This window comes from Varroa jacobsoni, unplaced genomic scaffold (assembly GCF_002532875.2).
Source record: "Varroa jacobsoni isolate VJ856 unplaced genomic scaffold, vjacob_1.0 scaffold_1391, whole genome shotgun sequence".
Taxonomy (NCBI): domain Eukaryota; kingdom Metazoa; phylum Arthropoda; class Arachnida; order Mesostigmata; family Varroidae; genus Varroa; species Varroa jacobsoni.
The window spans coordinates 17,476-31,207 of record NW_019214293.1 but is presented as its reverse complement, the minus strand read 5'-3'; the positions used below and the strand labels follow the sequence as shown (position 1 = coordinate 31,207).

General features: G+C 39.9%; 2 protein-coding genes across 7 annotated transcripts in view; one reads left to right on the top strand and one right to left on the bottom strand.

Moving 5' to 3' along the window:
• Window positions 1–7,537, top strand: part of LOC111269511 (uncharacterized) — a 121,890-nt gene extending 114,353 nt beyond the window's left edge. For 5 of the 6 annotated variants that reach the window (XM_086972128.1, XM_022849163.2, XM_086972127.1 and 2 more), the window contains 5 exons: window positions 915–1,123; window positions 1,545–1,690; window positions 2,292–2,548; window positions 4,671–4,980; window positions 5,374–7,537. In XM_086972128.1, coding sequence (XP_086828254.1) covers window positions 915–1,123; window positions 1,545–1,690; window positions 2,292–2,548; window positions 4,671–4,980; window positions 5,374–5,528 — 1,077 coding nt within the window. In that variant the 3' untranslated portion in view covers window positions 5,529–7,537. The remainder of the gene's footprint in view (window positions 1–914; window positions 1,124–1,544; window positions 1,691–2,291; window positions 2,549–4,670; window positions 4,981–5,373) is intronic. The other variant, XM_086972129.1, reaches the window with a different exon arrangement.
• A 121-nt stretch (window positions 7,538–7,658) lies between these two features.
• Cog3 (conserved oligomeric Golgi complex subunit 3) lies at window positions 7,659–13,716 on the bottom strand. Its single transcript, XM_022849159.2, has 9 exons — window positions 13,544–13,716; window positions 13,254–13,322; window positions 12,463–12,652; window positions 11,910–12,118; window positions 11,249–11,709; window positions 9,638–9,991; window positions 9,323–9,488; window positions 8,541–8,849; window positions 7,659–8,276 (listed from the first exon to the last, which is right to left on the bottom strand). Exons 1-9 carry the CDS (start codon window positions 13,697–13,699, stop codon window positions 7,830–7,832), a joined length of 2,361 nt encoding a protein of 786 aa, XP_022704894.2. The 5' UTR covers window positions 13,700–13,716; the 3' UTR covers window positions 7,659–7,829.
• Window positions 13,717–13,732: the final 16 nt, after the last annotated feature.

The following is a 13,732-nucleotide window of genomic DNA, read 5'->3' as shown; positions in this document are numbered from 1 at the left end:
TAAATAAGCCCCCTTTTCGGTATCATATCACTAAAGACAGCAGCGTAGAGTTTTTCTATTTATTAATTTGTACTTCAATCGATAGACCGTTAATACCACTGATGATGGTCGATATCGATGAGCTGTACATAGCTGTGAACCCATGCTGGAACGTAGAGCACACGACATCGACGTGAGGTCAAGGTAATTATAAAGACAGAAGGTAAAATAGACCGGACACAACTTCGCGAAGTGGTCCCATATAAGTTACTTTCGTAGTTTTTTGCCCAGTGGGCCCAGTTTTCGCTTTCATTTGTGCGTAACCCATAATAAGTTCTCAGACTTCATTAATTAGAATATCTATTAATTATTGTCTTATACGGATCAAAAAGCAGTTCTTAAGAACTGCTATAAAATAGCAAAATATAAGTCACCGACGAAACTAACTTTTCAGACACCAAAGTTTTTTAGTTAATACCATTGAATGCGATACAATAGCCTTTTGAACCAATGTCGACAAAGAGAATTAATTAATAATTAATTAATTAAATTTCTTTCCCAACCATTTCATCTTGTATTCACTAGACATTAACAATCGCTGGTAGGAATCAACTGATATCTGCCTTCATGCTCTACGCCTTCCTCCGTTAATAAAACTATGAGGTAAAGGTTTAATCGGGTAATCCTAAGATAACCATAGCGAGTCAAACAGAATCCGATCTTTTTGTCGCTTCTATAACATTGTCGGCAAGCTAACTCCTTGAATAATAATTAAAAATGTAGTAGAAACACTGGAGTGTATCCAATTTGCCCTATTAATCCATGACGGTATATCCATACTACGGGCGATGAATAACTGCGGTGCGTCTACTTGCAGCTACTCCATTGGTTGCCCAGCTTGCATTGTTCATAACACTTTATTGTTAATTGTACAGGGTGCACGGATAACAATGGACGCTTCTGGAAATATCGTGATCAAGCGAATCTCGAAAAGCTCCATCTTCGTCAATAGCGTCCAGCATGGAGAAAGCTCGGCCATTTCGAAAGAAGTCATCGATAGTCGCGGACATCTTGACTTCGACAAACCGGTGAAACTCTTCGATATGGACAAATTTCGAGCTAATGTCATCCGTGAAATGAAACGGTAGGTTAACCAGCTAACCAGTCGGCAAATAACAGTTAAAAAAAGCAACGAGTCTAAACAGAGGTTTTGCAATTGGCTCGAATCTGTTTATAATCTCGATTCTTCTTGTAATCTTCTACTCATGATTTTTGTTAACGTTGGCAAGAAGAGATTACAACGGCTGATAATATCATACATTACGGATGGTCATCTTCCGTGGTGCAACTGGGGTGGTGGTGGTGGTAAAAGTGTTCAGGCTACTTAGTTCAAATAGAGGTTCTCAATAAGCAAAAAAACGAAATTAACGTAAAAAGGCCCTTTGCTTTTTGTGAACCCCTTAAGTGGAACTTTTTTCCATAGGCATAATAAATAACCTTAAATAAAAGTTTTATTAAATAAAAATTGCCTAAAATTACATAACTTCCATTCTTTTTCTTTGTAGAGCCTATCCCGACAGGCGCACCCTCGAAGCACAGTGTGTCTCTTGTATTTCGTTCGTCCGTGACTCATCCGATGTCCTGCAGGTTCCTGTTTGGGTTATGGTGATCAATATTGTTGCCCTCGATATGCTCAAGAGCAAACTGCCTCGTAAGATATCATTTATAAATTAATAGGTATTATTTGAACCATTTTGCGTCGATCCAAGCAAGATCCTGCATTAGCTAGCATTTAAGTACAGTTACTCCAGCTTTTCCTTGACTCCTTTAAATGGATCTGTCGATACTTCACTCAACTAATTTTCTTTATTTGAGATCTTTCTTTGATATGCTATATATTTGATGACAATCGGCTGTTCCGGACAGAATCGGTATTGCTTATCATATAACGTGTCTATATAATATCTATATGATCTAAATACATCACTCTTGCTAAATTACGTTCTGGAAACTTATTCAATTACGATTGGTATATACACCTGGTAGGAGACACCTGTATATATATGTGTTGCATATACAGGTGTCGCCTCTGAAAAGCTCTAGCTCTATTCTGCCAGTACGCATATGTGCACGACACGCATCAGTAAGCAACATGATTTCATAAAGACACTGTTTATTGGTTGGAATGACTTCTTTAAGCTACGGGTTTGAAACCTAGAGTTTGATCAGCGTGCGCCAAGAGAACCCCCTGATCGGTTATTAATTTTCTTTTAACCTCTTTGGATTTTGTGCCTCTCTATCTGTTGCTACAGCTCAGTACGCTGTTCCCGCAGCAACGAAGCGGCAGAGTGCTCCAAACCTGATGTCGATCTTTGATTCGCGAGATGGCGAAGGTCGATCAAAGGACGACCTGGAAGATCCCTATACGGCTCTGCCGGGTGGCGCGTCATCGTCGGGATCATCAGGCGGTCATGCCTCACATGCGAAACGTGACCACCGCGAACCCCGTCCACCTAAGTTACCGCCCCGGGATAAGCGACCTCGGGTGCCCCGCGTAAGTACTCCTCAGGTCAGTTACCAGTTCCAATTATAGTTAGAATCTTGAAATCGCTGCTGTACGCCACGCTACTATGATACCGGTTCGACAACAATAGTAGCAATAAGTTCATCCCATCCCAGATCAGCAGTGCTTACAAGCTACTAGCTGAGCTAGCACATACGTACGACAGCCTCAGTTCCCTTTCTCTGCATGATAATCCTCAACAACTTCATGCCTGCCCAACTCATCAAATTGCCTCATCTGCCCTTTGACCTTCATGAGCATCTTCCTGCCTGGCCTGTTTCACACTCCGATGTTTGACAGATTCGCAACAGCGGTTGACGGCAACTGAATCTACGGTGTAGTCAACACACAAGCCATAGCCAATTAACCTTCTGAAAGCAATACGCACGTGTATATATAATTGCCTGTGAATGTACATTTGTTATTTCAACTGATGAAAGATGCACTGGCTGGCCAACACTTGCCTCTGCCACTATCGTAGTCTCGACGAAACGGTGGCTAGCGAGATTTAGCATACTCAATCACTATTTAACTCTTTAACATTTTAGCCAATATTGTTTGTTAAGGAATGCTCTGATGCTGTACATACACTCATTACTCAATCTAGTTCGCGTGTGTCTTAGCAGTATGATCGGGTCCCCGCCCTAAACCGAATTGATGGTCTCGCACTATCTCAGATCATTGGCTGCAGTCGTTGACATTGTGCTGAATATGGCTCTGTTCTTTGCTATTTGTATTATATGTGAGTATAAATTACTGAGTAATTCAACGACTGCTCGTTTACTAACAATCAAATTGCCTGCCTTAGATGCTGGATAATCGTATTGTACGTTTAAGAAAATCACCAACCAGCGAAGAGCTTATTTTGGCGTACACGGCGTCTGACGATCCTGATAATCTCCTCAGTATATATTTGTTGTCGACAGATAATGACCCTATTGTTAACGTTATGATGAATTAATATTCATTGTTTAAATTTGTTATTTATACGATAACGGCAAGATCGAATCGCTAACATTCAACAATGGTAAGGCTTGCTAATCTGAAACTCAAAGCATAGTGTAAACGATCCACAATGGACTCGCTATGCAATACTTGCTTTGCCTACTTTTTTCAGCTAAATTATACTTTAAAATAATTACAGAGCCACTGACATGCGAGATTAATATTTAGGCCGTTAACACAGCTGGAAAAAATTACATTGAAAAAATAGGAGCCTAATCTGTATGCATACATGCATATCACATCGCATAAGCAAACGTATTTAACACAGAAATGTTTCAGAATTAATGATTATTAATTTCGATTAAATAATCATCAGCCAGCACAATTAAATCTTCTTAGCAGCAGCTGCATTTATCTACTAATTTCTTGTTTACAGCGGTTGCTCACGAAATCACGAATTTATTTAGCATCGTTTAATACTCGATGTCTGTTTTGACCGCGCTGTTGAGACAACTTGCAAAAAATAACACATTTGTATTTTATAAGCAAATTTAATTTTCCCGCCATTACAACTGTTGGGTTAGTGAAATATGCTATATCAGTAGATTTCAGTCTTCATGTAATCTTACAAAACATTTTTCCTATTCATTCGACAGTCTATATTAAGCACGGAAGATATAAAATATGTATTAGTTCAGAAGGATCCCCACTGTTCATTAAATTGACGCTAACCTGTTATTTACGAAAAATGTTATGCTTCATAGAACTATGTTCGATCTCATCGTATCACACAACCACTGGCCATGACACTTTTCCCCGCCTGATAGCAGAAGCATTAGTTGCCAATCTATTTCCAATGGATATGATAGTTGCCATACGTAATCTGTAAGCTCTAGACCACTTTCAATATTATATAACTACAATATCATATTCACTTTGTCCTTCCTAGAAAAAAATATATGAAAACAGCTATTTTTTCATACTTTTTTTAAAAATTATTTTTCATGCTTTTCGCGTTGATGTGCGTCTTGGCGACGTTCACAACCGATGTGATGTTCCGGAAAACTGCCTTTCCGTCCTGCCGCGCTCGCAATATTGAACGGTGCTTACATTGCCTTGTGGCTTTTTGCGTCGCTACTATTCCGCCTTCCGAAAAATTCGATCACTCAATGAAACACCGTAGCCCGATTATGAGGACACTTCATATTCTGGCGTCCCGGTTCATATGCAGATGCAAAGGTCAGGTGGAGGCAACGAACGCCAGCCAGCGCGTAAGATCTCGTCGTCCTCAGGCATCTACGACGACCCTTACTATTGTGGGCTGAAGGCGCGAGTGTCGAACTTCGGTCAGCGTGACCCGCTCAATATGTCACGCCGCGATCGCGAACGACTGCAAAAGGACGCTATCTATGCGTATGCTTCCTCCAACCATTCATTCAGCTATTTGAATTCGCTATATGGAGCCGCAAAAAACAGGGAAAACAGCCTATACCGTAAGTAAATCATATTGCTGTACGATCAATAACCGCAATGTATGAAGCCATTCTATCTGGTCCACACTGTCCTGAGACGGTGAGTAGAACGCTGTCAAACGCAATGTATTTTACACTAAAACTTGTATCACAATTGATGTAAATCTTGTACACATGATGTACGATATACAGAAACTATTGGCAAAGACTTATTATAATTAGTACATTAAATGATTAAGACACAAATTACCCTGTTTGTATTATTGTGTATCCCTGTTTGATTCTTCGAAATATTCGCACCTACATTTTCATTCTATGGACACCGTTAGGTACCTACATTACCTCACTTTAACATGTCTATTCTTTGTACTGACCGAATTATTTATCTACACAATCTCCCTTGAATCTTTACAGAGAGCGCAGACCATGACTATTCAAAAATCTACGGTGTGCTTCCATTGCGACAAAACTCGACGGCCCAAAGCTCAAGCTCGGGTGGATCTTCTGCCGGTGCTACCCCAACGTACACGCATGGACCCAAAGAGGTCTACGTCGGAGAGTGGGAATAATCTAGTATCCAGTTACTTGTCCTCTCACCATACAATCGCATAGTGTGAAAAGACCGTTCCATGGGTGTGATTCCCGCCAGACCTCTATGTTGGAGGCTTGACGGGAGAAGCATCGTTTCTGGGCGATTTATTGCTTACTCCAAGAGGCCCCGAGCTCATTATGACGGCGATCCTCAGCTGATGATTGACACAACCACATCATAAATTTTTCATCGATTCAACTGATTCGGAAGACAGATTTTGTGAAAGCGCGTCGAATAAGAAACGATTATAACGCTTCGTTCTTCTCCCTTGCGTCCATTCTTTTTGGGGAAGGTACAGTACCAGGAGTTCAAGCAGCATTTTTCCTGTATTCATCAGTTCAGATCCTTTTTTTCGTTCTATTCCGTAGAAACTGTTCTGAATCATAAAAGCCAGCCGCGCTCCACGCCAGATTATCAAGTCAAACTATCACCGAGGATACATCGTCGACGTTTCGGACCCTCGCTTATAAGTCAGCCCTTGGCATCTTTTCGTTAGATTGAAGAGGGCCGAGAGTCTAGATAGGTCTACGAGTGTAATGTAAACTATAATATTAATGATGATACTAAAAATAATGATACAAGCTGGCTACAACATCTCGTTCATCACTGTTAGATCAAGCTCCTTTAATATTATTATCGGCTATATAAAAGAGCGAATGGTGTACATGTTTACAATAGCATAACTTTTTATTACTTTAATTTGAAATAAATAACTTTCCCATCGAACATTCTTTCTTACTATAGATAAAGGGCCCCAGAAGTCATCGCTGCAGTATAATTAGAACCTTCACCCTAAAATCGGAAGCGAACTATTGTAGACGAAAAAAAAACATATGGGCAAAAAACAAGCCAGGTTCAATGTTAACGCTGATTTGCCTCGTCGTGACTCGATAATCACCAACTGTACTTTAAGTAAATGTTCGACCAATGCATATGAAGTGAATACGGAAGATAGGGACATCGATTTTGAACAATGCAGTGTTCAACGTACACTCCAGTATTTTTTTAATGGTCAATTAGTAGTATCGCAACGATTAAATTTAATAAAAAATGTGTCACCGTCGTAAATTAGTCCACAGCGTCCCGATCTCTCGAATGAGATTAACGTTCGGTGTGTGTAACTGAATGGACGAGTGACTCCGCCTGAAAGATGGAAGCCAAATGCAAAGGAGACCATGAAGAACTAGAGAAGTTTGCTTAATCTGCTGGCTGATGTCAGAGGAAAGGTCTTAAATGGAGAATATATTTACGCTTGAACTTTTACGGTGTAATTTTGGAAATAGCTGTAAGCACTGTTCGGCCCGTGTGCACGATTTTATACGTGGCTGTTTTTTTTACGCTTTCAAGCGGCACAATCTACACGTTCGATTTTTTCAAATCAGCAATGGTCCCGAAGTTTGGCGATCCCCTTTGAGTCATGCGCCGGTCCTAACAAGCAACGAATACTCAGTGACGAGGCATATAACATAATGAAATGACAATAATGCTGAGCATACAGTGTGTGCGGCCCACGATAATTATGCAAAAGTTCTAGGTATTGTTAGTGTCTTGGCGTTGACGATATCGTTGGGCGACGACGACGACGGAAAGACTGTAACGCGACAAGGTGCCAGATAAACTGATAATATACATAGATAGACAGAGTCGATACGGGAAACCATAAACTTTTGCCACAAATTTTCAACATTGGCAAATTGACAAAGAAGACGTTTTCACATCACACGAACAGCGATAGCTACAATAATAACTACAGACCATTAAGAGGGAATAGACATGTGAGAGAAAAGTTCGATTTGTGGAAACTGTCATACATAAAGCACAATACCATAATACCACATGGTAAATGCGTTAATCCAATGAATGACTGAGTGAATCGGTAGATAGCTGGTTGTTTGTTCACTGATAGACTCAAGCATGTAAGAACTCGTACGTAAATGAGTGAATTAATAAAAAGAAATACTAATACAATTCTCCATCCATCCAGAATGGTGTGTATTTCCAATAGGTATCATATTGGGTATCTTAGCATGACTCCTATATAGCATAACCTTTCATGTATTTTAAACAGGCACATTTTCAGCAATGGATAGAAATCCCTCAAGAAAAATAGGGGCAGACCAAGTATTCGATTTTTATTTTTTTTATATTATTACTGCCTTTAGATATTCCACTTAACAGCACTACACACGTCGTCTCATTTTTTCATCCCTTATTGCGGATTGAGTAAAACTTGAAGAAATGAATATTGATTAATAATGCGTTTAATTCACGCAGTCACCTATAACTGGCTCATACGCATCGAAATCTGTTCAGCGCTGGGGCAGGCGATGATCATGAGGTCATCCTGCGTATAGTTATCCTCGAACATCTTGTTTAGCTTCTCATAGAAAACGACAGTTTTACTTTTTATCGGCTTAAAAAGTATAGCTTCCGTATCCCTATTGGCTAAATAAAGGCTCATAGCCTTTTGAAGACGTGCAAGACGTTCTTTTAGATCACGATAGGCCGCGGAGACTATCTTGGACGCGGCTGAGGGTTCCGCAAACGGCTGCTTCTTAAGAATGATGTTCGGGTCGTTCTGGGCCGTAATAACAAGACAGCGATCGAGGTATGAGCGGAGTTCAGAACCAATCAGATGACTGCTAACTTCATCAATGAATCGTTCGCACACGAACTTGAGTTGCTTATCAACAGCCTTCTTTGAATCGATCAAATTCTCTTTAACCTGTACACAACGCAGGGCATAAAAAAGAACGCGTTGAAAAACCCTGTTCTGTTAACGGTATACGTGACGTTCAGGTATTAAAGTATAAATACGTACATGTGACGTTCACCTTATGGTGTACTGAGTATTATAGAATGTCAAATATTAAAATACTTCTTGTAATAAAAGAAAGTAATAGTACATATCTTCTCTGAATAAATCTTAACAAATTTTTATAAATTTGAAGACCAAGTAAATAAGGTAACGTAATCTATGTCATTCTACCTGCGGTGTTCCTTCGAACAGGAATTCAAGAAGGGCGTTGTTCGTTCCCAGAGAAAACAGCCGATTTTTGTTATTCATTAGACTTAGTGCAGCATCCCGAATTCGAGTGAAGTCTAGCGACGTTTCCTTAATGGCAAAATCGATCTGAAAGGGCGCAATTTGTTCCCGCAAAATAAGTAGATGTTTTATTTCAAACAGCCGTCCGTGTAGCGGCGTTTTGTTACGTTTCGAGATGGAGTCAGCGGCTAGTACTAATGACTCAATGCACATGGCCAGAACCTCTTGCGACAGCCCTTGAAAGATTGATTTCTGAAAACAACGAGAGCGGAAGAGCCGAATGAGAATCAGTTACTAAATAAGTAAAATGTACACTTGACGTGTAGTCTCAATAATTAAATAAGTATTGGATCCGTGTCAGCCAGAAACTCAGATATACTCTTTTAAATCGGCAAAATCACCAAATAGAAAAATGGACATTACAACTTTTTTGAATTACATACAGTTCTTCCCAGTTATCAATACAAATACTTCTACAAAGAGTTCTATACACAACTTAATGTGTGGAACAATGTTAACTGTAAGCTTTATTATAATGAAGCACAACATGCCGACTTGATTATCGTTTCAACATATTCAAACATTAAAATTTAAGCCTACAGTGTGGAAATCTATGCCAAAGCTACAAGAAAGCATACCTAAATAGTTACCGTTCTCGAAAGTGAATTCAAAGAATATTTACAGCTGCTACCAACATTTTCACATGTATTAATTGATCAACTTACGTCTAGACAGCGATAAAGTTTCGAAAGGCAAAGCAGAGTTCGACGCACGGTTGGATACCACATCCCGTGAATATCAGCCGGGCAAGCTGCCGCACCTGACACAGACGAGTGTCGCCGTTTTGCTTCGCCAGCGGAAGACACTGCACTTTCAGACGCTAATGAAGCTCTACCAAAACGCAGAAAATCTTAGAAATATAACTATTACTAGATAGGTATCAAATTAATTGATAGACTTTAACGGCAATGGAAACAAATCTGAGATATCTCATACACAGTCATATGTATAGGACAAATTTAACGGTAGCTCGAACTCACCTCGAAGAACTCCGGCTAAGAGAAGGCGGAGCACCCGCTAAAGTTTCAGCTATCGTTTGCATCATTTCGAGTTTTTCCGGGTAGGCAAGGTCTCCTGCGGCTGCATTGTAACCTAAAATATCAGTTCGAATGTATACCAGCGTACGAAATACCAACCGCTCCTGTACATCCTGTAGCATAGCTCGAAGGCATTCTTTAAACGCACGCACATCCGTAGCTGACTCCTCTTGTTTTAGAATCGAGCATAGCTCCGATAGGGTTTCGAGGTGAAGCACATGAACGATAATTGGCCGGAAAGCATCATACAACTTAGCGCATAATGACGAAAGAAAATCGTCCAGGGCTGAATTGGACCTAAAGATTTAGGAGGGAAAGAAGAACAATTATAAACACGAATGACTGTCGCTATCAAAACCATAGTTTGGAAATTAAACCGCTACAACCGAATCCGGCGGGCTTAGAAATTGAATAACTTCCGAACTACGCACCGTTTGCCAACGAAATTTGACTGGTAAATATTTCAGTTTCTTGGAAACTCGTAAGTGAAAATTGAGTTCACTTTGGAAAAAATAGTCCAAAGAATTAGTTTTGAAAATCGATGCTTAGTGGTCGAGTTTTTATTTCTTGCAGGCCAGAGCGCTTAAGCGTGATCACAGGCTCTAAAGATTGTGTTGGTCAAAATTAACAATTCACCCAAAAACGTCTAAGAAAACTATAACCGGAATACTAGAAAAAAAAAATACGAAAACTAAGTAAAAAGAGGTGCCCGATGTATCGACCTCGAGCCAGTTAAAAATGGGTGTGATGTATTTCCTGTCAAATCAATGAACGCTAATCAAGAGACCCTCCCCCTTTCCCTCCAGCATGTGGTGACCATAGAAAAAGCGTGCTTTACTTTCTACCAGAAAGAGAATGGCTTCGCCCTGAGAGAAACCCGGTTTGGTAGCAGTATCGAATAGGTATAGACGTCAAGTGGTGGTAGTACATACAACGGACACCAGGCTCATCTGCTACACACGCAAAAAAACAATGAATGTAGCCAAATTTCTTGTGTGTTTCAAGAAACACATGGACCGTTAGCATAGCAATCGAAACCATGCACTCTGATTACTCGATAACAATGCTAGACTTCGTTGCTATGTTTCAATTATTTACTGGATTGAGAAAAGAAAAATCCAAGGTTAGCCTTTACTCGCCTATTTTCTCGTTCTAAGTATGTGTAATTACGCAGTTTTCCATGTTCTGAAAAGGGCAACTGGTGTGCAAGCATATCCTATTATCGACTTGTTTCGAGAAGCCAGAGATACAAAAATTATATACGAGAATGGTTGGTACATGGCTGACCAAAATCTGCTGAAATGCTGGAATGTGTTTGTAGTACCGCTAACACATTAAATCACCATCCTGAACAAACTAGTTCAAAAGTGATTCAATTTCAAATCCCACCGAGTTCGCTTGTAACATTTTAATAAGTAAAATATAACTATTTCTAATGAAATGCGACTGTCCTATGACATTCGAGCAACGTAATTATGACATACTTTCTACTCAAGCGATTAACTTGCACTAGCAAAACTCCAGCAAGATCATTTGTTACACGGTGATACTCACTTAGAGAAGAACTGGTAATAGAGCTGGGTCTCGTCGTGGCACAGTCTTGCTAGGAGGGAAGCACTCTGTCGAAGGAATGAACAATGATCCTTCGGGTGCTTTTCTTTGAGATCTTGTATGGCTTGATCCAAACTCTGGGCCAGTAGAAGATTTCTTTGCGCGAAATAACTGTTTTGTACTTCTTCAAGGATATCACTGTATAGCAGTTTTGACGGCGCCATACGTTCTTCAATCTGAGCCGTCAAACTCTTAATACGGGGAGCGTGGCTCTTGAATTTTACATAGAGAAGGGTGAATGTATCTAGTTCGGGGTTTGCCTGAGCGCTGCGTTGAGAAGCGGCCTGTACTTGGCGAGCGCTTTGCTCAAGTGTCGACGATACATAGGCCTTAATCATGCCCAAAGCGTTCGATTGAAGATGCCGATAGCGGATGACATAGGCTGCCGATTCTTTATATTCGGGCTGTAAGTGAATATGATTGAATGGATGAATACATTATGTTACATAATTCCTAATATCGTTGCTGTTGTTGCTGCTGCTATTGTTATTATCGTACTATTTATTAGTCAACCAACAGGTACGCATTAATACATATAATATGCTTATTGTTACAAACCAACAATTGATAACTGATTACTTCTTTACCACTTATGGCAACGCACATGATTCTCAAGAAATACGAGACACTCGTCAATACGGGTTAGTAACGGAATAAAACCGTCACTTAGGACTGTGAGCGATGGAGCATGAAGTTTCTGCTGGAGCGCTTCGAGTTCGACGAAATGACGGAGTTTAGACTGGATAGCTTCTGACACTCCCGCCAATTTCGACTGTTCTGACAGTAGAGACTCACATTCACAGTGTAACGCTCCTAATACAAAAGAATATTAAGTTTACTATTATTAATATTATGACTGATGAAAAATGAAAATGCAACGTTTTCTATAGGCGTCAGAAAAAAATGCGCTAATTAAACGGTATTAAAAAAAGTAAACGCAGTATACTTGAAATATATTGTTTCCGACGCCAAGCCAATCTTTTGTGCATGCGAAAGCGAACAATACCACTAAGTGGAAACACTTGAATTAAACTTCAGAAAAACTTATGACAAAAATTACACCCAAAATTTCGTATATCGACGAGCTGCTTTTAGAATAACATCTACCTGTTCACTACGATATATTCTTACAAGCAGCAATCTTGATACGGTCTTACCTGTTTTGTTGGTGACAAACTTGTAGTCCGTCTGTAATAATTCAAGCTGATCTAGAGCCTTTTGCACTTCATCTCGCAAGTCACCGCATTCAGTCCGATACGATCGGAAAGCTGCAACAGCGGACAAATAGCGGCAATCGATCTCTCGCTGCATCTCCGGCTCCACAACTTTAGTAAATGCTGACATGAACTAAATGACGTTTGTTTCCGAAAGTAAGGTTCTTGATTAGATTTTTACCGTTGTTCTTTAAGAGATATCTCTTTCAATCAAAGAGAAAACTGTACTAGAGAAAACTAGTCACTGATACTGCCCATGTTACTCATCATAATTACCTATATGCAATTGCTCTATTTGTTCCATTGTATAAAAAAGCTTATTTTACTCATATGTTATATGGAGTAAGTTTAGTTATAGCAAAGAGGATCACCTGCAGTATGCCTTACATTGCTTTAGTCCTAAGTCAGTCCTTGGTACGGCATGCAACTTTCTATTCTTAAATACTATTAGACAATATGGCGGAAAATCTTGCAATGAAAATTTCATATCGCCCTTGTTGTTAATGTGCGCATAAGTGCTATTATCAAGAGTGTCTTCGATAGTAGCAAAAATATGAAATATCAATAAACAAGCTGTTCAGCTCTTAAGAACTGGGATTTCCTGACAGGTTACTTGTAGTATTACAACTACTATACCATCCAGTCAGTATGTTATATAGGTAAGGCGTTCACAGTGAATACTTGATCGAACAGAACGGTAATCGGCAAATAATAAATCTGGTGGTATTGCCTACCTCCTTTGCATTGGTGTACTCAATCTGAAGTGATGACAGCACCGCATCATCTTCGCCCAATTTTTCATCCTGAAATAATCATCGAAGAACATGTAGCTATATTATAGAAAAAGTGAAACCAGTAAATTGCATCTCCCTATGAACCGAACATTTGTTCATTTAAACAGCGTTCGGACAGTTATTCCTGTCAAAATCGTGTTTTTGTAATATACTAGTGGCGAGTGTATTGCTGGCTTAGGCCATAGGTTGGGCACGTAAGACGTCACCATGTTCGAATTACCGATTCAGACCTTTTCCACTTTGTTGCCACTACTCAAAGTCTCCAGCTGGTCTAAAACTTTTAATTGGTGGTCAGACAGGGGTGCCAAAGGCTCTTCGGGATCATCCCATTTCGATAAAAGGTTCCGAACTTGGTCACCAGCAGCTAGAGTCATGGAGGTCGCCATCTTGTCAACAAAGTGACCGCAGCGCTACCTTGT